Below are 25,219 nucleotides of genomic sequence, written 5' to 3'. Positions count from 1 at the left end.
TTTAAATGCCGTCCCATAACACCCTTCTGTCTCCTTCTCTGCTATTCAACACCACAATTTTCTGCTTCTATTCCTCTCCCTGGAATTCAAGGAATCATCTAACTTATTACACACAGAAAATTCCAAGACCAGATCAAATGGCATCTTTTATCAGAAGCTTGCTGTGAATCTCCCACATACCTTTCATTTCTGAGTTCTTTGTTCCTATACGTTCAATCCCCATCTCTATGACGGCCCTTTTTATACTGATTGCAGCAGCTCCTGCCTTCTCTGCATGCTGTCAGGCTCTACGGAACAGTGATGCTATTTCTTTCGTCTCAGAGCCTAGCACAAGGCTAGATCATAGCAGCTATGCAATATAATAATGATGCCAACAAGTAAAATGAGAATGTTATAATAAAACTGTCTATAGGTAACACATTGATTACCCATGATGCAACTTAACTGGACTAGATATTTTATATATTTTATATAATTTTATTTTTAAACAATTCTGAGGAAGCAATATGTTCTCATTTTATAGATATTCTGATTCAAACGCTTTAAATACTTTTTACAAGCCCTCAGCATTAAATGAAAATAGAAATTTAAACCAGTCTCTATGAATCTAAAATCAGTGTTCTTTTCAGTAGAATCTTTCAAATTTAACCTGTATGATACTCAGATTTATTTTAAATATATTATACATTTTCACAGTTTGATATTCTACATAAGCATGGCACAAATTCTAGTGGCATTTTATATATAGATAATTTGAAAACAATTTTGAACTTCTCTGAAAGATTTCATATTAATGTACCTTCATCTATTGGGATTTATGTTAGTGTTCTATATTAAGCCAACTACAGACAAAATTTTATGATTAAATAATTCTTTAACTTTTTAATAATATTTTAAGTGTTGAGGTGTGATGATCATGAGCAACAGTTAAAGCTGTTGATTGCCTGGTAATCCTTCAGCATCTTCTTGCCAGGTACCACCAGGATCTTGGGCAGCCAGTGGCTATAGGTGATGTGCTGCAGCTCAGCACCCACAATCTTCCTGGCTTCATGATAAAGAGTGTCTGCATTCCCTTTATCAGGACAGACAGCTCTGCAGCATCCCTGGTGTGTTCCCAGAACCATAGCCTTATGCATGACTGTGAGAGCCAGCTGCTCATTGGCCCTGTGGTCGCCAGACAGGAAACAGAGACTGTTACTATCTTGCTTGTGCACTCAGTGGGTGGGCCTGTAGAAAAGGGCAGGAAATACTTTCCTAAAGAAGCCCAAGGTAAGCCTACCCTTAGGAGTCCCCAGGGCTCTGAGTGGTCTCTGAGAACATGGGATTCCTTCACTGAGCGCCCATAAATATTAGAGGCATCAATGAATACTGTGAGCTGGTTAATCCATTCCCAAGTGTACACCGAATTCATCACCAAGGAGGTCGTGCTGATATCATACACAGGGCTGGAGCAAGCAAAGAACATGTATGCTGCATGGATCCCTGAGTGTCAGTCAGTGTGAGGAATGACAATGGGGAAGCATGAAGGGTCATTAGTGCACACAAAGCTGTATGGCTGCCCAGTAGAGAAGTGAGACATGCTTAATACCGGCACCATGTGATGTAAATCGTGGTCTAAAAACCGGACCCACTGCATGTATGTGTATCTCTTGTCAAGGGTAATAGTTGCCATGGCCGCCAACTCTGTGGAGACCAGACTAGACAGAAGAGGATACCCACTGGGCCATGCATGGTGGCCAACCTCGTGGGGCAAGTTGAAGCCGTTCTCATAGATGGGTTTCAGGATGCGCTCAAAGGCCATTGTGGCCACGCCCTACTTGGGGTGCTGCAGATTGTTGCACATTCCATCCTGGGCTCAGTACTTACGATGGAAACACATGTCAGAGCAGTTTGGCACATACCTGTGGACTTTGCATCCAGATAAACTGGCAATGAGGCTGAGGTAGTGTGGGAACACCAAGTCATTGCAGTAGAATTCTGAAAGCAGAACAGCCAGAACAATGAAGAGAAGTGTCCTAGAGATGGAGAGAGGGGAGAAACTCAAACTCTAGGTGCAGTGGGGAACAGGTCACTCTGGCTGAGCAGAAATCATTACATCCAACAATGTTTCATTAGGGCAAAACTAAAAGTTCCAATAAAACTAGGGGAAAGATAGTTATAACGGTTTCCAAAGATAGTGGAATTGCTCAGTGATATCTATGTTATGATCAATGACTAACTGCTAGAATGAACACAAAGGAAGAAGAGACATGTTCTGTGACTTTACCAATATAATATTGGTAAGGATTTGTTCATCCTCATCACAGGACTGTAAATCATTTTTTTTTTCCATTTTAGAATTATTCTTTGTAGATTTTTTTTTTCTCCTAGAAGACAGAATCTAAGGTGTGCTGATGTGGGATGTGACTATTAACTAAAAGATACTTGATATGACAGGATTAAGCAGTAACTTTTAAACTACCACAAGCTGCCAACTGTGCCTTGGAGACACTCATTTAACAGAGATTAAAATTACAGCATTATCTCAAATGTGCAAAGAATTATTCACTAAGACTTGCATGCTGAGAGTCATTATCTATTTAATCATCAGGAACTGGCTAATGATATCAGGACTATTTGACTTTTATCTGTGTTAGCCTGTCTCTGGCTGGACCCTGGGATATCTTAATCTTAGACAGATACAATAATATTCCTATATACCAAGACATGGTTACTGAGTTCACTTTAAGGGCAAGCTGCTCCTGTGGAGTGGAAGGAGGCCTTTAACTTTAAAAATGATAAAATAGAGATAGAATAATATAACAATTTTTTGTGGGGAAAAATTGTTAAAGTTCTTGAATATATAAGAAGATATATTCGGTTTAGTATAATGATCATCATGAACATCAGATGCCTATTTTAGCAAAGCTATATCTCAGATAATGCAGATAGTGATTGTTTCTAATTTCTTAATTATAGATTTAGACTAAGTTATTCCTGAAAAATTGAACTCAAAGATGTCCAGATAGACTCATGGACCCAACTTTCACCTGGAGCTGAAGAAAGATGTAGAGCTAGGTGTTTTGTAGACCTGACCATAACTCACTCATACCTGATGTGGTTCAAAATTAAATAACTGGAGGTTTAATTAAACTGTCAATATGGACTAATGTGAAAATTTCACTTGGATATTTTAGTTATGGAAACTTTCAAAATGTAAGACTTAATGGACAGTTAGGGTTGTCAAATGTACTTTGGAGTAATTGTTTAGAGCATCTAAGGGGTGAGCCAAGCACACAAATAGGCCTTCAATATCATATCTCAGTTTTTCTAAAGGGAGTAAAGAAAAGTAAGACTGTAGACATTGATGTTGTACTCAGAACAATGTATGGCAAAGGATCACATTCAGTATTACAAAGAAAGAGAGGGAGAGAGGGAGAGCGAGAGGGAGAAGGGGGTAAGAATACATATGTTATAGGTTTATAGGTGGTGGAAGGAATGCATATAAATTCACTGAATAACTTGATGATTACAATAATAAACAGAGAAATATTACCTCAGGGATATATTTCAGATTCCAAAAGTATGTTCACATGAAATAAGTCCTCTAGATTTACTTGACATATATAAATGGCAAAAGTTGACAAGTTTGAGCATATATTTATCATCCTTATTTTTGAATTACAGTTATGAGAAATACCTGCATTCATTCGATAAAAGTGGTGAGTAAATTAATTTCTAAATGACATGATGATCTGGAGATTAACAGCTGAGGACCAGTCAGTTTTGCTATGGGTAGTAGGCTTAGAACAGAATGCTGACCTCTGCCCTCCAAATCAGCAGTGAGCCCCTACTTCATGTGTTTCTGGATCAGTGGAAGTGTGGGCTCAAAAATCTCTCTCACTTTTGCTGTTTATACAGTAAATGGATCATGAGGATAACAAACTGAGCCAGCCGATCACTAGGAGTGTGAGGTTTTCTGGAAATGACAAAAGATATTACCCTTTACAAGGAAAAACTTCAGAATCCAAGAATCTCACATCTACTGTGCATTTAAGAATGTTACATTTTCCAAATGTTTGAGAATGAAAGCTCTATCACCAGGATATAAGGGTAGCTGTGGATTCTTTTCCTAATTTGTTAATAAGTGAATCCCAAATGCCAGTAACAGAGCTGAATTTTAAAGATATATTTTTAATGACTTAAAGATTGAAATAGTTTTCTATAAAAAGTAACATCAGTGTGTTCATAAACTTGCGGAGTCCTTGTATGGGTCCTAGAGACTCATTAAACCCTCTAAAATAGTATGTGTGGCACTTTCTGTCTTTTATTTTCCAAAATGTAACTGCCTGGAAATTTCCCCTCACTTTTAAATTCCTGCTTAGGCATCACTCTTCCTTTAAAGTTTCCCTGACAGCTCTGACAAGCTGCCATCTTTTCTGTTCTGTTTCATTACATGCATCCATTACATACACAAAATGTACTTAAATTGCTGACAGCGTCTCCTCTACTAAAGAAAGACTGTGTTAGAAATGAGATGATGCTTTACTCATCTTTATATCTCAAGCACCAAGCCCACTGACTAGCACACAATACTGGTTTATACACATTATGAGACCTGAACTAAGTGAGTTAAAAAATAATATTAAAGTCATTGAAAATGTGAAACTGTATTAGAGATTTTGATCAGCTGAGGCATGTCTAATCCCCTATGCACTTTTTCTCTATTAACTTAGTCAATCCTCCTAGAAAATACATCCTATAATGATCCCAATTATATTGGCGAGAAATCTGAGGTTCAAAGATGTTTAGTTACCTGCCCAAGGTCACCCAGATAGTGATGAAGTGAGGAATCACAATACGAATAAACATTGGCTATATGGTTGTAGAACAGCCATCTGTGACTATCATGCCATACTATTTGTGGGAAAGCAGGGTGCAGGGCAATACTTGGCATTTTAAGATGTTCCTTTATGACCAACAATTGTGAAGACTGGGTATATATTTTATTTGAGTATGAATACAATAATCATGTTTTCTTTAATACATTCAGATTGTTGCAAAATATCCTAGGAGCCTCCATTAGAACAATTGGGGTGTTAATAAAACTGAAAGTCTTCACTAGTCTAAAGATGTCCTGATTCAAACTACAATAAGCCAAAATACTGCATATTCTAAGCAAAATTTTCACCTGTGGACTAACATTTTATGACCAGGTGTGTTCGGCTTGACTATCACTTTCAATTCATGGACTGACAAAAGCACTGGGTCTGACACTGGTGGAAGCTGGCATAATAGAGCCCATTGTCTGGTAGGACCTACTGTAGGACCATAAAGGGTGAATCTGTGACATAAATTAATGCCATTTAGATTCTATGAGGAGCAAGTTTCTGTCTCTTTGAGGCTGAACTGACAATGATGGCTAGCTCAGATGGGAGTACATGCACACAGAGTGAAGAAAACATGCTTTGGCAATCTTATGTGCTATTCCCATTGTGATTTATGGAGATTATAAAACTTAAGTAGAATTGAAGTGAAAACAATTTGTAATCAAAAAAAAGATAAATTCTTACTGTGAAAATAAATATCTTCATGTGGAGTTAACTGTACTGTCAACCCTCTGTACAGTATCAAGAATAGATAACTCAACAGTCATCTCCAACTTGTCTACTCCGTATTGCTTTAAAAATCAATTGCATGGTGAAAAGTATCAAACATATCTTTAAATTAAGAATGATATGACATAAATGGCATTAGAAAAACATCTAAATAAAAATGTTGTACAATATGCCTTTGATGTTGCCCACTGCAGAGAGGTAGGCAATTATCCTGAAGCCAAGCTTCCACTAACAATAACAATGCTATTTAGGGAATTAAAACATTCCAAAATCTAGTAAAGCTATGTGAAATATTTTCTTTTTTTACAACACTGATTCAAATGGGATTCAAGTGTGTTAGCAATTTGACATCTTGGAGAAGATAAAAATGCCTATCTTTTCAGCCACCTTGCTTTAACATTAAACATTAAAACAAATTAAATATTATCACAGCCATATAGAGGTTTCTTAAAGCAAGAATTGAACTCTCAGTAAGATATCAGTGAAAAATAATCCATACTGTTTCTATAGCTCTTCAACTTCTGTCAAGTTGAATATCATAAACAAAAGATTTTCACTTGAGTTGATAATTTTCAACATATTAAATCTTCTCCAGATGATGGTTTAAGAGTTTAACCTTAAAGGAAAAAAATGTAAAATAAAAATGATTGTGAATAAAATATCTAAAATTCATATAAGAAAAATAATTAAGCATGCTCCTATTATTTAGTTCATTTTTGAGACCATTAAAAGTACAAAAAATTATATGACAGACAATTAAAATAATAACTTTTTAGCACTACTAAATATTGAAAGCAAGAGTAAGTATACCTTCAAAAATTAAGTTGGAAAATAATATCATTAAGGAGAAATAAAAGAGAGATGAAAAATTTAAATAAAAATAAGAATACATTTTGCATAATTTTAATTACATATTAATATATATATTGTAATACAATATATGACATATAATACACTATATTATATACAATACAATATAGTGTTAAAACATTATATATGTATATCTATATATGTTAATGTATGTATATTTATGTTTATATATTTTACAATAGATGGGTCCAGATAGCATTCCACACGTGGACATTATGAGAAAATTCTTTTACATTATGATAATATACACATGCTAGATTGATTAAGTGTTCTAAAAAGACCACCAACATAAAAAAATTTTCAAGAAAATAAGCACCAGCAGTATAAAAATTATAATAAGAACAGTAAAGTCAATAACTCTGTCATAAGCCCTTATTAGTAAACCAGATTATGTGTAATAGTTAAGTTGGAGACTACAATGTCAATTCAAATCAAATTTTATCCTGTATATAATATTTACTCTCCAGAAAGTCAGCGTTGCCTTTTCTAGTCCAAAAAACACATTAGATTGACCATGTATTAGCTAAATACAATTTAAAAAAAACACAAATCTATAGATTTGATTATATGAAATTAACAATTTGTATTCAAGAAAGAACATGAATAAAAAAGGTAAAAAGTTATAGATAAATGACATAATGGATAATGATATTTGCAATTTCTAAATCTAAGAAAAAAATATATAGACAAGTAATAAAAGAGGAAATCCCAAAAGTTAATAAGTACATAAGATGTTCAAAATCACTTTAATCTCAGAAATAAAATGTACATGCAGATAAATTCTCATACAAATCCAAAAGAGGTATAAATGAGTATGTTCATTGCAACTTTTTGTGGAAGGAATTGAAGAAAAATTGTGAAGCAATGGGAGTGTGCACCAAAAAATACAGTGGATACACAATATGGAATGTCATATTTAGCAGTTAGAATTGGCTGGACACACACATCGATGGAAACTGAAAAGAGTGATTAATGTAAAAATTAGAGAAATGAGGACTGGGCTTCAAAATGACGTAGATGATAGAGGCTGTGTTCACTCCTCTGACGACCAAATCAAAGTTGCAACAGAAACAAGAAGCAGCAGCAAGGAAAAATCACTTGGGATCTAGATTAACAAGCCATACAACTAGGGAGAAATCCAAGAAAGCACCATGCAACGACAGAAGGTAGGACTGGGCAAGGACGCGGGACTGCTGAGTCCCCAGCAGCTGAGTGAGACAGAGGCTGCAGCAGCGGCAGCGGCACACCTGCTCACTCTGAGCACCAGTGCCTCTCCAACTGCACACATGAAGCACGAGGGATTTACAAGGAGATATTGTCAGAGAGAGGGTCTAGGCGAGACTCTCTCGGTACAGAAGTGCCGGCGGTATCCATTGTTACTAGAGCCCTCCCCCCTCCCAGTGCGGGGACACAGTGCCATCATAACTGTGATGTCATCAAATTGGATAATAGGGGTCATTCAGCCAGAGGATTCCTTGAAACCCCATCTCCCCCAACCCATGACCCCACCCAAGCCACATCCAGGTGTATTCTCAATGAGTCAAGTGCTCCTTGCCGAGTAGTGCCTTGGTTTCTGGTGTGACCTTTTGAGGCAACTATAAGCACAACTTCTGTGGATTGCTTGCTAAATCTTGACAGGTGGCCCCAGAGGGATAGAGGCTTGGGCTAACTTTGGCCTGCACCTGAACCCCTCTTAGGACTGTGCTACTGGACACCTACATTACAAATTCACACTAATAAGGTCAGGAAACTTAGGAGCTTTGCTTAGTACATAGAAATAGACATGGAAAGAAAGCCAACATGGGAAGACAAAGAAGCAGAAACCATATGACAGAACAGAACAGAGATCCAGATATAATAGAGTCAAGTAACTTAACAGATGCAGAGTTCAAAACACGGGTTATAAAGATGCTCAATGAACTTTTGGAAAATGGAGAGAACTCCAACAAAAAAGATAAAAAACATAAAAACGGAAGTGGAAATTATAAAAGGAATCAGTCTGAAATGGAGAACACATTATCTGAGTTGAGAAGTATATTAAATGGAATAAACAAAGTGAATAAAGAAGAGGATCATATGCCCTATCCAGAGGACAGGAATCAGGACACTCAAACAGAATGGCAAGAAAAAAGAGGTCAAGACTATAAAGATGACTTAAGGAGGATATGGGACACTATTAAGGCTCCAAATATTCATCCGATTGGCATAAGTGAAGAAAATCAAAATGTAGAACAGCTGTTTGAAGAAATCATGATGGAAAACTTCCCTAACCTGGTGAAGAAAATGGACATAAAATCCCAGAGGATTCCAAAAATCAGGGATCCAAAGAGGCCAACACCAAGACACATCATAATTAAAATGCCAAAGGTTAAATACAAAGAAAAAAATTGTAAAAGCAAGAGAAAAACAAATAATTACATATAAAGGAACATCCATATGACTAGCAGCTGATTTCTCAAGAGAGACTACACAGGACAGAAGGGCTTGGCAAAAAATTTTCAAAAGAATGAAGACACAGGATATACAACCAAGAATAATTTATCTAGCAAAGCTATAATTTAGAGTTGAAGGACAGATAAAGAGCTTCCCAGACAAAACAAACTAAATGAATTTATCACCGCCGAGCCAGAATTACAGGAAATGTTAGAGACACTTCTTTAAGAAGTAAAAACATGTATCAAAAACAGGAATAAAGAATGGTAACAACTACATTCCTATCAATAAGAACCTTAAAGGGAAAAGAATTAAGTGCTCCAACCAAGGGTTAGAGTGGCTGAAAGGATAAGAAAACAAGACCGCTACATAGGAAAAGGAAGGGAATGGAAAATGATATTGCTGTGATAAACCTAGAATGTATTTAAGTCAGACAGAGAAAGATTAACATATGATTTCACTTATATGCAGAATGTAAGGAATAAAAAGAACAAACTAATGAAAAACAGACTCATAAATATAGTGGACAATTTGGTGATGGACAGAGGGGAGCAGGGTTTGGAGGGCTGGGAGAATGGGATGAAGGGTTAAAGAAGTACAGATTAGTAGCTGACGGATAATCACGGGGGATAGGAAGTGTGACATAAGGAATGCAATTAGCATTAATACATTGGCTAGGTAGAGGGTCAGGGGAGAGAGGGAGCAATTGAGGGAATCATTTTACAAACTATATAGATGTCTAACCAATGTACTGTATACTTGAATCTAACAAATTTTTTTTAAAAATTAGAGAGCTGAAAGATATTACCATAAAATGCTTTAATTAAAATATATACTAGTTAAATGCATTATAATTGTTACTTATATATTGAGCATGATAAGATTGTGGTATGGATATACAAAGAAATGAATTAACCAAGTAAGCAATCAATATAATAACAATAATTGTGAGAAAATGGAAGGGTCTCAATATAGTTACATCAATCCACTTATGATACATTAACAAAAAAGTCAGTAAGACTGAGTCTACTTAATTTATTACTTTTACTTGGAAATAAGGAAAGAGATCAATCAATCTATGCTGACATGTAGACTGAAATTAATCAAGTTGTTAACCTTTCTCCATTGTTTTCCTTTTATACCTTCACTTGTGAACCTCGAGTATAAAAGCTGACATGAAGTGCTCTTGTTCGTGACAGTTATTGTCACTGGGCCACTGCACCTGTGTGCAGTATATGTTATCAAAGGTCTACTTAGATTTGTAAGTAAGAAAAGGTGTGTCCTAGTCCTGAGATATTGCTGCGCACATAGTAGTACTGAGATGCCAAAACCCAAGAGGCTTTCACTGTGGCAGACAGAACATAGGAAGTGATAGCTAAATTTTAGGAAAGCATCACTTACCATGTTAATATGAATTTTATTTGTTTGATAATTTCACTTTTATTCTATTTACAAAATAGTTGTGCTGCTATAGTTGTATTAAATTTACAAGCTTAAGGAATTTAACGATTCTTCATCTTTTGACTTTCATAAAATAAAAATAACAAGACTTGCTCAGCATATAGCTCAGCCTGATATGATTATCAAGTGTGATTATCAAATAAAAATGCATACAGAGTTTCTTAAAACTAGATGCTAGATGTCAATACAAATGTGTGGTACCTAATCTAAACCTTCACATAATTATCAATTGATACTGCAGTGTTCTGTCATTTCCTTCAACTTATTTGCTATTTCTCTGTATTCATAAGAAATCAACAAGTGTGTAGATGTGAAAAAGAGGAGAAAGTAACAAGAAAAGTGGCATAATAAGTAAATATATTTTGAGATAATTAAATTTTAAGGTAATAAAAACACATCAAAGTTGTTCAAAGAATCACAAAAATACATTAAATATGTAATATGTTCACACAGAAAATATTCTTGAGAACATTTTTCTCACTTTTATGTTATTTTAATTATAAATTTTTTAGTTTATAATTTTATGGTAAAATAAAATAATCTTTTTATTATTCATTTGGTTTCAGCATTATTTGGTTTGGTATAAATTGCAAAAAGATTTCTACAAATTTCTTCAGAAGAGACTGTATTATGCAAAACAAATTCAGTTTTGAGGGGCGTATTAGAATCAAGCAATACCGTTAATATATTATTTGTCTTAAAAACTACCCCAATTAATTGCATAAGGAAAGGAATGATCATAAAATTCTGGACATATTCTTCATCTTTTTATGCAAAATTTACAGAAGTAGAGAGAGAACTGGATCATTTTCTTTTAAGTCTTGGAGCTAATGAAAAAATTTAAAAAGCCTTCAGTAAGGTTAAGAAATAAACACATATCTCAAGTTATCTGATGAACATCTACTTTTAGTCCTGCCCATTTATCTGTGAGACTATCATCTCCCTTAGGATAAAGTTAAAAGACAAATTAGAGTCCTTTCAGGAATGGGAGCATAAGACAAATAGGCCACCGACAGTATTATGTACACCATATTAAAGGTTTGGCTCTGGATGACTGAGAACTGAACCTAGAAAAGGGACACTATAATGAAACAGTGGAGCTCCTGTTGCCATTCCCACTACAAAATGCCTAGACCTCCATAAAAGCCGAGTTTCTTTCACAATTGCCAACCGGGTTTTTGAATATTCTTTATCTCTCCTTCCCCACCACCTAGAGAAAAGTAGCCAGATAATATAACTATCACTACTAAAAAGCCTTTATCACATTAAATCTTTCCCTAAAAAGAATGACACTGACTACCTCTGACACTTAAGACTATCAGGAAACCAGATACTTTCACAGCATACAAATTGACATTAATAACTGCCTTTGTGTTACAATTTTCTTTGAACAGCAACAATTCTGCCTTAGTCATCATTTCACATCATTAAATATGTAAATGGATTCATTGTTTGAAGGTGTCATGTTTTTTTCAGAAACTGAAAAGGGAAAGAAATCAATTATTTTATTTTTAGATTTTGACATTTGAGATATTTTATTATAATATTAGTATGAGTTTAATACATGTTATTTACTTAACATAGTAGAAAAGGTCTCACTAATAAAGTCACTAATGTAAACTTAATCCTCATTCAGTTTAGTTTAATAATTATTAATTGAATTGAAGATATAGTCAAAGTAGAGAACATTATAGGTAGGAAGATCATATAGAAAGGTATGACCAAAGCCTGAATGACAAAAGGATAAACTATGGAAGAGGAGGTCATGTATAAAAGTGGTAAAGAAGCAATGTTTGGAAGGAAAAACGAGATAAACGGTAGTGGGATAAAGGAGGAAATGGGAAAAGAGAAATCAGGAGGGGCTCATGCTTCCTGCATATATGAATATGGATGATATTAAAGGGCTTCTAGGAAGATACAAAATTTTTTAGAGGAAATCAAGGAGTTCAGTTTAGAATACATTCAATCTCAATTTTTAACATTTGGAATTAAGAGGACTGTGGGTCAACCAAAATGAAATGTCCAACAATTATATATTCAACTCGGAATTTCATAAAAAAGAACATTGTTTAGCGTTATCTTTATGTAACGAAAAACAGTATGTGCATGTTTGTGCTCAAAAATTTTTGTTTAATAAATTTTGTGTCACCATCATTTGTAGCTTTGTCCACATAGTATTTAGATGTTTCAGTGGTAAGCATTCTATCAAATAGACATGCCATAAACAGCTTCTGGACTTTCATTGCACATTTTAAACAGAAATTCTTCACTGAGAAGGACTCTTGGGAGAGTACAATTCTACCCTTTTAGGAAATGAGAAAATTAATTCCGGTTATGAGTAAGATATCCAGTAGCTGAGATTAATAAAGTCTGATGACTTAACCCAGGGTTTTTTCCCACTATCTCACACTTTAATCTTCAATATAAATACCTAATGTCCTCATGTTGACTGAATCATTTCATAAGCAAGAAATAAATTTTATACTTCATAGCACTTAACAGTATATATAACGTAGTTAAAATTGTTTCAAACAAAAATTGTGGTGTTTTTTTTTTTTAGTTTAAAGTAAAATGCATAGCATTCAGATGCCAAATATGATCTAGAGAAAGAAGGGTCCGGACATCGGTAATATTTGCCTATATAAAATATATTGAGGGCTCCTGAAAAAAGGATAATTTCCTAGTAAATGCTATATTGGCTTTATTGGTTGTTTAAACCTATTGAACCTATTAAAATCTATTAAATCTATGAAAAAAATAAACTTCCTTAAAAATTACAACTTGTGAAAACTTTGTTTTGCTATTATAAATGTCTTGCTTTTAACATTAGTCAGTAAAATGTACATTTTATATATACTGCCCAGATTTTGCTTAAATTTCTACTGCGTATTTTTTTATTATATTTGGATTACTTTCTATGGTTATATTCCTCAACATAAAACAGAAACTGAAACAGCATAACCCTCTTTGTGTCACTTGTTACACATGAGTGGACTAACAACATTCCGTAATTGCTAAGTAGGAGCAGCAAGACTGGAAAATCCTTCTATAAAACATGGCATTTTTCCTTTAATTAGAATAACTTGGTGAATCTAAGGGTCTAAGTCATAAATGTTTTATAAGTGATATTTTATACTGATGCATTTTCCCCTGTTGTGCTAACTTGGGTTGTGTAAACACATGTACACTCACTTCTTGTCTTAAATCTTAAATTTATTCAAAATTTTAAAATTTATGCTCTTATATTTTCCTCCCTTTATAAAAAAATATTTCTAAGATCATAAATGTATTTGGTTTTAGATGCAAATATAAATTAATTCCCCTTATAATGATATATAAATGCCCCCAGAGCAAAAAAAAATGTATTTTTCTTTATTTAATAACTCTTTTTTATATTATTTTATACTTACATATTAATTTTCTGTTTTCTACTCAATAGCACATAATAGTGATAAATGCTACTTGTCACTGTGTTAAAATCTATTAGAATGATTAATACATTTTAATCTGAATGTTTTACTTTTGATGTGTATATATAAGATGGCTTGTTAAATTTTAGTTAACTACATTGAAATTCTTATTGGAGGTTCTAAAATGTTTGCCACTGCGATTAGAGTATTTTTATGCATGGAGCAGAGCAAAACAGAAAAACAGAGACAGGGAGAAAAGAAGAGGCAGAGAGAGAATGTTTGTTCAGTGCTAAAGATGTCTAACATATCTAGAACATAAATTTTAAAATAACTTTTTTTCTATAGACACAGACAACAGTTTAGTGGTTACCAAAAGGAAAGGGAGGTGGCAAATAGGTAGATAGGAGAAAAGGGGGTCAAATATGTGGTAATAGAAGAAGATTTGACTTTGGGTGGTAAATATACAGTGCAATATACATATTATATATTATTGAATTGTACACTTGAAATCAGTATAATTTCATTAACCAATGTTACTGAAATAAATTTAATAAAAAATAACTTTCTTCTGATTGCCTTAAAGATATTTTTCCATAGGTCTCATAAATAGTTGATAGCAGAAAGAGATCTTCATAAATTTATAAAGGAAAAACAACTCATAGATTTTTAAATCAGAAAAAAAAACACATGAAATTATAGAAAATAGCTGAGTAAGAGTAAGATATTGTAACATTAAGAGATTCTGCATAATAAAGTATCCCTATACCTACTAGAAGAAATATTTGATGGTTATTAGCTACATTGCTATATTTTTTAAGAATAAAATTCTATAGAGAATACTTTTTACTATACAGTATATGAAATACATGAAAATTGATGTGCCATTATTGAAAATATACATTTCATATAAAATATCCCCAAAATAGGATATTCAGAAGAGTTTGTAGGTGGAGAAATATGAAATTATTGTACTATGCGATAGGAAAATAGTGGCATCTTTGAGGACGTAATTTGGTTAAATAAATCTATTTTCAACAAGGTCTGTATTTATAATGAAAAGAGTACCCAAGACCTCTTATTGACCCATAAGAGATGGAAAAAATAAAAGGGATAAATAAATCTGCATAACTCTATTTATGAAGTCCAAAAATAAATGGGTAAAACCCAAAACAGCACTTCATATGCTTATAAGCTGAACTCATTTATTTGCGCTTCTGATTGCCAAAAAGGCAAAAACTCCTAAAACCATGTGTGAAAAAAAGCAACTGGAATGTCAACTCACATTTGCAGACACACTGTGCTTTTCTTGAGTGCTTTCCCCACGTGGAAAACATATAGATCATCACATCCCATCTCTATTTCTATAATTACAGCTGAGGTTTTAATTCAGTCTATTTGAGTCTGCCTACAAATGGACTCACTTACCTTTAGTATGAACTGAATAATTGGAACAAAAAAAGGACTTTACTTTTTATAAAACTATGGCAATTGAATTTTGTAAACATTCACCATTTATAATCAATTAGCAAAGGGCTATAGCTATATAACTAGATTAATGGTAAAATGTAAAAAGTGGCAGCTTGGGCCAATTATAAATGTTTCCAAATGTTAAGATAGTTGTCCTCACAGTGGCAAATCTTATCTAGAAGTTTGATTGATTGATTGATATTTAATTTTAATTTAAGCTTAAATATACAAGGCCAGAGTGACTAATCATGGTAAAGTTCATTTGTCTTTAAATCTCTGGCTCAAAAGTTATTTGGCTATTAATATATTTTATATTCTATATTTATTACTTAAAAAATGATATACTTTGCAAATATTTGTTATTTATGTTCCTCTTTGGCATCATTATTTTTGTTGTTCAATATCTATTAACATAGTTTACACTTAAGAGTTTAGATTTTTTTGAAAAATTAAAATAGCTTCAATTTAATATTAACATGTTTGGTTAGAAAGAATGTATAGGGAACTTGGGTAGTGATGCAAATCAGTTGGGAGTAAGAGTACAAGCTGTTCAAAGACATTTATTTGAGTATTGTATGAGGACCTATAAATACTTAGCAGTGACTGTGAGAAACACTTTGGCCACAGGCCAAACAAATTCCAAGCGGAGCCACGCAGTCATATCTTCTTGGTCAGCTTGCCCTGCATCAATGATGGTTAGCATGCTTCCACCACTGACATGGAATTTACCACTATCAGTAATCTGAGCACCTGCCTCATGGGTGAAAAAGAATTGTCACTGAGAGAAAACGTGATTCCTTATAAAATAACATCTTTACATTTCATTACATGTAGTTTTATCTGCTCAACGAATATTTACTAAGTGCCCACTACATGTCAAGCACTAGATGAGAAGCACTATGAATCTAATGAAAAGGAGGTAAAAGAGAAATAGATATCCAGAAACTTAAAATTAAAGAATCAATTATGTTGAAATAATAAGGCTTAAAGAACTGAAGGGAGTATGATATATAAGTAAAGTTATTGTTTCTTTAAAGTCACTAAAGTTTTGAACCAGGGAAGTACTGTTTTTCATGTCACTTTGTCTTAATGCAAAGCTTTTCATTCCTTCCTTGTATCAGCTAGTGACCTACTTTTAATATACTTCTGAGTTATTCATGCAAAATTATTTCTTGCTACCCATGAAAACTCTTAATTTATACATGACAAGAGCAATTTTTCCTTAGAGGAATTTAGTTATGCTTATGAAGCTATTTACCAAGCAAATGAGAAAAAATAAACTTTATCAAAGCCCTGAGCCAAAATCAAATATAGTCACTTTTAAGAAGAAGATGAAAGAGAAGGATAAGGGGTAGGGGACGGAGAGAGGAAAAGGAGGAAGAAGAAGGAGGAAAATGAGAAGGAAGAAGAAGGAAGAAAAGGAGGAGGAGGAGGAAGAGGAGGACGAAATAAACCTGTTTCGTGTGAGAAGTATTACTTGCTAGCAAAAATCGTAACAGTAATAAATCAATATGATAATCATTACCTCTGTTTCGGTGGATCAATACATTTGTCAATATTTTTAATATTACTGTATTTTGAGCTCTTACCTTGAGCTCTTACTTTATTCCAAGTAATTATGGGCTGTGGTTCTCCATTCGCATGACATGAAATGTTTATATTACTTCCAACTTTTACACTTGTATCATGAGATAGTTGAGTAAACACTGGGAGAACTGTGGAAACAAACCAAAATAATGTCACATCAATATTATTTTTGTCAATATGTGCCAGCCAAGTCAAATAGTATAAATATGGATACTATATTGGTTAGTCACACTAGTTTTTAAAAAATCAATTACTTGGACATCTGAGAAAATAATAAACATTAAATTCAAGGTAGTAGCAATCAGGGTAGAAGTGAGAGCAGAAAAAAGGGAAGAGGAATACACACTGTCTTTAATCATATTTGTAATATTTATTTCTTCATATGAGTAGTGGGTACAAGAATTTCATTATTCTTTCTCAATATCTTTTTATAAGTCTGAAGTAAAGTTATATGGTAACATCAAACATTTATTGCTGGCTAAAATAAAAAGATTTAATCTTACCTTATTTTTTTCAAAAAACACAGACTACATAACTCACCTAATATGAAATAGTAAATTGGAATGTCCCTGTAACTATTAAGAAAACTGAATTGACAATTGTTTAAAATCCCAAAAAACAAATCTTCAGGAGGGTAAAACATTTACTTTTTTTTTTAATTGCAGTTGACATTCAATATCATTTTATATTAGTTTCATGTATACAGCATGGTGGTTAGACATTCATGTAATTTATAAAGTAATCCCCTCATTAGTCTAGTACCTGCCTGGCACTATATATAGGTATTTCGATATTATTGTAATAACTATACTGTACTTCACACCCCATGACCATTTTGTAATTACCAATTTGTACTTCTTAATCTCTTCACCTTTTCATCTAAAGAGGAAAAGCCATGTAATAATATCAATTAATACAAAATAGAGTTTGGCTAAACTCAACACTCATTTATAATTAAATAAAACTGCTCAGAAAAATAGGAATGGAACAACTAAACGCGTTTTAAAAATGAACATAGACAAATAAAACACTACAAAAAACTTTTGACTTAATGGTGAAAGAGTGACTGTTTTCCCTCTCAGATAGCAAAGAAGCCAAGGAAGTCTGCTCTCACCACTTTCATTCAACCTAGGGCTGGATGTTTCAGCCAGTGTAAGAAGGAAGGAAAAGGACATAGAAGGCATACAAATTGGGGGAAAAAAAGAAATAAAATTTTTCTATTTGCAGATGATTTTATTGTCTATGTAAAAAATTCTAAGAAATCTACAAAAATACTTTGAAGTGAGCTCAATAAGATTGTAGGATACAAGATAAATGTAAAAAAAAAATATGTTTATATATTCAAGCAATGAACATATGGACATAGACATTTTAAAAACAATTTAGAAGTGTTCAAAAACATTAAAATAATTAGGAATAGATCTAACAAAATGTACACAGTTCTGTGTGCTGAAAACTACAAAATGTTGATGTAAGAAATTAAATAAAATCTAAGTAAATAGAGAGACATATCATATTCATGATTGGAAGTCTCAAGATAGTAAAAATTTTATTTCTTTACAAACTGACATTAAGTTTAATGCAATTTCTATCGAAATTACAGCAAGATTTATTCTTTGGAAATATAAGCAAAATTATTATAAAATTTATATGAAAATGCAAAATAACTGGCATAGCTGAATAATTTTGACAAAGAAGGATAAAGAGGAATATGCCTATAAAAAATGATTATATAGCTGCAATAATAAAGACAGGCACATACATCAACGGAGAGAGTAAAGAATCAAGTAATAGAACCACACAAATATGTTCAATTGATATTGACAAAGGTACAAAAACAATTACACAGAAGACTTTTTTAACAAATGATGCTGGAGCAATTGGAAATTTATCCATAGGAAGAAAATGAATTGTAACCTAAGTCTCATACCTTATACAAAAATTATATCAAAAAGGACAACAAATGTAAATATAAAATGTAAGACTATGAAGCTTTTAGAAAAAAGAAATAGGAGAAAATCTTTGGGCTAGGCAAAGAGGTTTTAGACTTTGCGTCAAAAGCACTATCCCTCAAAGAAAAAAATAATAAATTAGACAGTGAAAATTAAAAATGTTTGTGTTGTTAAAGACCATATTGAGAGGATGAAAAGAAAAGTTACAAACTAAGAAAAATAGTTTCAAACCACATATATAACAAAGGGTTACTGTCTAGAATATGTAAAAAGCCCTTAAAATTCAACAATAAAAGACCAAACAATTCAAATACAAAATCTGCAAGACATGACATTGCACTGAAGAAGATATGCAGATGACAAAAAGTATATGGAAAGATGCTCAACATCATTAGTCATTAGAGAAATATAAATTCAATTTATGATTCTATTTCTATATAATTTTTCTGTCTGAATTATTTCTTTTTTATTAAAATTATTGAGGTGACATTGGCTAATAAAATCAAATAGGTTTCAAGTATATAATTCAATAAAATGCCATACATATATTGCTTTGTGTGTTCACCACCCAAAGTTAAATTTCCTTCCATGTGTCCTTTGATAGATTGGATAAAGATGTGGTACATACATACAATGGAATATTACTCAGCCATAAGAAAAGATGAAATACTGCCATTTGCAACAACCTGGATGGATTTTGAGGTTATCATACTAAGCAAAATAAGCCAGACAAAAGATTGAGAACCATATGATTCCATTCATATGTGGGATATAAAACTGAAAGCAACAATTATATAACATTCTTGAGAAAATTGTAGAAATAGAGAACAGATTAGTAGTTGCTTGGGTTTTAGTTGGTGGTGAGTCTGGAGGGGGTGAGAATGGGAGGGAAGTAAGCATGGCTTATAAAAAGAGCAACATAAAGAATCTTTGTAGTTATGAAAATTTTCTGGATCTTGACATATTAGGGTTCTGGTTGTGATATTGTACCACATGTTGAAAGATGTTGCCACTGGGGAAAATTGGATAATGGGTACACTGGATTTCTCTGGTTGTTTCTAACAATCAAATGTGAATCTACAGTTGTCTCAAAATGAAAAATTTAATTAAAATAATTCAACTATGTGGACAGGCAAGGGAATCATAAACACCAAACCCAAGTTAGAGACAAGTAGACTGAAGTTGAGAACAAGTAGAAAAGAAGAGGAATGAATAGTCATTTTTAAGCATATTTGTAATGTTTATTTCTTCATTTCGGTAGTGGATATAAGTGTTTTTATCATACCTTTCTTGATATCTTTCAGTATGACTGAAATAAAAATAAAAATTTAATATAAAAAATTACTACTAAGATAAAAAAATCTGTTAAAATGAGAATCTTATTTTGTTTTCTTATATGCTAAGTGAATGTATGTATTCAGGTTTGCTGAGACCATGGCTTAGAGATTCCTGACAATGCAAAGTGGATATCTCATGAGGACTGGTGAATCTATTACAATGGCAGTGACCCTTCTGATTCAACCAAGGGGCCACTAACATCTAATATTTCACATCACGGCCCTGATTTCCAATATTTGCAAACATGTTCACCTCTTGTCACAACAACTGCTCATTACCATAGGTTGTGACAAAGTACAACCATCAGAAATGTCTAATACCACACTCTAAAGCAAAACTTCCTCTCTCTACTGCTCTTTTATCACCTCATTTTAACTTCATCTAAACTCCTGGGAACCTTCTTCTTCTTTCCTATTACCAACACCCTCCTAGTTTTTCATTCTCTTCTTTTTTTGGTCAAGATCCCAAGTTCCATCACCTCTACCACTTCCCTTCCAGCTCCTTTACAACATTGTCCTTCTGTTCAACATATCCTCATTGTTTTCTTTTCACCTCTCCTCTCAAAATATATGGAGTAATCATGTCTTAGATTGTCAATGACAAACTGCTCTTGTCACTACAGTCCAATTTAACAAAAATAAAAAGTATTCTAAGCATTTACTACTTTTTTCAAGTCACCTACTTTATTTCTCAACACATTTTTCTCCTATAAAATTATGCATCTTCTATTCCACAGAGAAAACAAGAGCCATTCCAATATAAATTCCTCAAATTCCTATCAGAGAGATATCTCTCTCTACACTCACTCTTAGCTCCTCTCCACTCATGTAAACCAAAGAAATTCCAATTCTCTTGACTTAAAGGCAAATTGCTTCACTGAATTTGCAAATTCCATCTACTTTTGCCACCTGGGAGGTCTTGAACTATTTATTACTCATTCTTGCTTCCATCTTTCTGATTTCTCCTTCCCTTCAGAAAGTACTTCAGAAAAACAGTCACCTTTTCACCTTATTTTCTCATGTCTCTGACTTATCTTTACTGCCACTGTTTTACTACTTCCCTTCATGAAAAAAAAAAAAAATTATTGAATAAAAGAAATAGTCTCCGCTCATCACACCATATGTCATTCACTCCTACATCTATTTCCAAGGCTTTGGTTCCCTTGATTGTATGAAAATTGTTCTTGTTTAGATCCTTATAATCAGAATCTTAAAAAAAAAAATCCAGTCTTTATTGAAAGCATATATATATATTGAAAGCAAATATATATATATATTTGGCTTTTGACACATTCGACCATTGTCTCCCTCTGGGGATAATTTTTTTCTTAGTTGTTGAGAAGCCTGTTTCCTCTGGATATCTGTGTCATGCTGGGCATTCCTTTATGATGCCATTCACAGATATTTTCCCCCCTCTACATTCCAAGGAAGTCCTGTCCTTGGCCTCTTCACCTTCCCACTTAACATACCACCTTAGTTCTAGATTACTTCTTTACACCATGAACTATACAATGTAGCTCCATGCTCATAAACCAACCATCTCATAGACATCTACGTTCAATCCCAACAAGCGTACCAAATTGAACTTTTTTCCCAAACTATATTCATTATCTTTCCCCATTTGCTAATTTATTTTTATTTTTTGCTATTGAACTAGGAAATTCTCCATATATTACAGATAAGGGGATAAAAACACTTATTAGTGATTTTTTTTAATTTTTTTAAGTTTTTATTAAATTTATTAGGATAACATTGGTTAATAACATTATATAAAATTTAGGTATACAACTTTTGTAATAAAACATCTGCATACTCTATTGCTCACCACCCCAAGTCTAGTCTCTTTTTGTCAACATATGTGTGACCCCTTTTACCCTCTTTGTTCTCTCTATACTCTCCTTCCCCTATGGAACCATCATTCTGTTGTCTATTAGGTTTTTTCCTTATATGTTTGTTTTGTTTGTTTATTTATTGTGTTTTGTTTTATAATCCACAATCTTCTCAATCTTAAGAACTATAGTTTTGCTAACAGGTAACCTGTATTTATCTTTGACATCTTTTCATTTTCGGTAAATGCATACTTTAATATTGTTTCATGATATATGATTCTTTTGGTCAAGCATGTTTAACAAACTTCTCAGTGTTCAGGATATACAAGGAGACTTTTTCTTAACCTTTGAGTGATTCCAATGGGCCCTGAGAATGCCTCAACTATTTGTTCTATCTCTCTCTTTATAAAACAGAAAATTTAAAGTAATTAGGCCTATTTGATATACTAAAATTACATGGGGAGCTTTGTCAAATAAAGAAATAATAATTATGTTGTAGTTGTATGTATACATTCTTATTAATAAAGTGAATTTTCAACTGTTTATAATCTCCAAGAGTCTGCATCTCCTGATATAATATTTTCATTTGTAATTCTAGCTGGTATCATAAAATGTTATATTGCATAGAAAAGCAAATGTTTAGTCAATTGCATTCTAGTCATATCTATGATTATGTCATTTTAAGTTTTGGTCATTTGCAGACAGTCATTATTTTACTTTCTTTTGCTGTTTATACTGTCTTCTGATACTTTTGCAAATATGTTTCATCTTCAGAAAGATGGAGAGAACTCTGACTTATTCCAAAATATAAGTCTCTGAGAATATACTTTCAGATCATATCTTTAAAATGGATAGATTCATAAACTTCTAAAGAATAATTGTATTCATGAAATGCTGGCATGTGATCAAGATAAATAAGAATTGATTATATGGGCTGAGTAAACTGAGGATGATTATAATTTTTATGAAATTTTGTTTAAAATATTGCTGATTTTTTAACCTTTATTTTACAGATAAAAGGGAACATGTTTCTCTTCAACTACTTATGACTTAGCAATGTGGTAAATAATACTTTTGTAAACAGATATGAAACACTTATTTTTTTCTCCCTACTTGATCTCTCCAGAATTCAGAAAATCTTAATGAGTATTTTTATTCTCATGGCAATGTTATTATTTGCATAAATTCAATAAGAATTTGTTCTCTTAATAACAAAACATAATTAGAAACTGTTTTTTATTACCAAGACTTTGACAGAAATGTCATATTTGAGAGAGAAATTCAGAAACTTAGATATGACCAGACAGCTTTGAGGAATTAAGACTGACTTATGAAAGTCAATAAAAGCCCCTGGAAATATTGTCCTGGTACCTTTTTGACATGATTCCCAGAAGCCTTACCATGTTATAAAAAAATATCACTCCTGGGAAGATGCAGGAATCTCAAGATGTTTTGGGGACCTTGAGAAGAGAGGAACTCAGCTAAAACCTAAAGGTATGGCGGGCAACAATACCAATATCTGATGGCAAGTTCTTGCCTTGGCTTTTCTGGCCTTGAGAGGACTTTTAAGTTCAGTCTGAAGATTCCTCATGAAAGATGCCAACAAAATAGATTTAAAACTGCCTGTATAGTTAATTAATATTCTTGCTGTGTATATACTAATAATCAAGCCAAGTTTATTTAAATAGACTTATTTTACAAATAAACTAGTCTAAATTTGTCTATCTTTGATAAAAGTAAGGGCTGTTAGAGAAAAAAATTATACTTTACTAGAAACTACAATATTGTACCTATAATCAACAATGATGTATTGTTAGATTTATTTTTAACTAACATACTTTATTGCTAAAGGAGCATCATTTTAAAAATAAAATTGGGTATTCTGTTTGTTGGTGGCATGTAGAAAAGAAAATAATTTTTATTTGTTGATGTCATATTTAATAATTTTGCTAAACTCATCATTTCTGATAGTCTATCTGAAGATGTTTTTGAATTACATAAAAGAAAAATCCTATTACATATAAATAATATAAATTGTATGTATTCCTGTTGAATGCATAACTTTTTTCTATTTCTTTCCTTTTTTTTCAGTCTAGGACCTCTTATTACAGCATTGAGTAAATGCAATCTTCTTTCTAATTCCAAAGGGAATATTTCTAACATTTTATCTTAAAAAACATTACTTCTGGTACTTTTTTTTCTATACCAAAAATATTTTTTGGTGGAAAAATATTTTTCTATTCCAAAAATATTTCTATACCAAAAATATTTTAATGGTTTGTTTTTAAATTGCTAAGATTTTTTCTTAATGCATAAATGATAAATTTAATCAAATATTTTCTCTGCATCTATTAAAACTATAATTTGTCTTCCAGTAATTTATTAATGTCATTGGATGCAGTTAGGCAATATTTTGTAAAACTTATCATTTTTTTCTCATAATATTCTTTTTTAGTTAAAGTTGAAAAATATTTTCTTGTATTCTCTGAAAGAGTCTTATAGGAGTGGATTAATTTTATCCTAGTATATTTACAGATTTGTCTGCAAATTAACTACCTTTTTTTTACTTCTTTCTTATATTTTATTTAAATAATCTGTTGGTTTGGTAATATTCATCTTTTTTGCCTTTCTGATTTGAAATTTATATCTATATTTTTATTTTTTCTTAATTAACCTTGATATTTTTTACATTCATAATTTTAAAAATCTGAGATTAATAGATTAACCAATCCTTCAGTTCAGGTATACAAAAATATTACACTGCTTTAATTCCAGTAACCGTTTTCCCAACTTACATTCCACTGTTAGGAAATATTTAACTACGTAATTTTTATTCAATGCTACATTTAAACATTATTATAATTTAACACAGAAAATATTTTAATATTACCCACATGTTCACCAGTTTCTTAATTCAACTTTGCATTCTTTTTAAAATCTTACTCTTTTAAAATCTGTTCTTTCTTTAAGTTTAGCCTTTAGAAATTCCTTTAAAGTAGTATTTAGCTAGCAAACACTCTCAGTTTACCTAAAAAAAACTTTATTTAGCTCTAATCCTTGAAAAAATGATAGTTATACAATACTAGATTTCATTTATATTTTTTGAAACACTTTGGAAACTTGATTCCAACATCTTGTGACTTCTAAGGCTGTTGATATGAAACTTGTTTAATTGCCATAGTCGATGTGCCTTTTCTGTGAAACAAGTGAGTAGTATCCTTTCTATGACTACCCATTGAGTGAGAAAACCCTATCAGCAGGGGCTGTGGAATAGAT

General features: G+C 32.4%; 1 protein-coding gene across 1 annotated transcript in view; it reads right to left on the bottom strand.

The window, feature by feature from the left end:
- Positions 1–25,219, bottom strand: part of PXDNL (peroxidasin like) — a 477,154-nt gene that overhangs the window by 77,411 nt on the left and 374,524 nt on the right. Inside the window, 4 exon segments of the mRNA XM_039869313.1 lie at positions 945–1,078; positions 1,081–1,129; positions 1,131–1,210; positions 1,213–1,813. Of these exon segments, the coding sequence (XP_039725247.1) occupies positions 945–1,078; positions 1,081–1,129; positions 1,131–1,210; positions 1,213–1,813 (864 nt within the window).

This window comes from Pteropus medius, unplaced genomic scaffold (assembly GCF_902729225.1).
Source record: "Pteropus medius unplaced genomic scaffold, Ma_sr-lr_union100, whole genome shotgun sequence".
In the NCBI taxonomy this organism is placed as follows: Eukaryota; Metazoa; Chordata; class Mammalia; order Chiroptera; family Pteropodidae; genus Pteropus; species Pteropus medius.
Note: the sequence above shows the minus strand (reverse complement) of the source record. Positions and strands in the feature narration are given on the sequence as shown.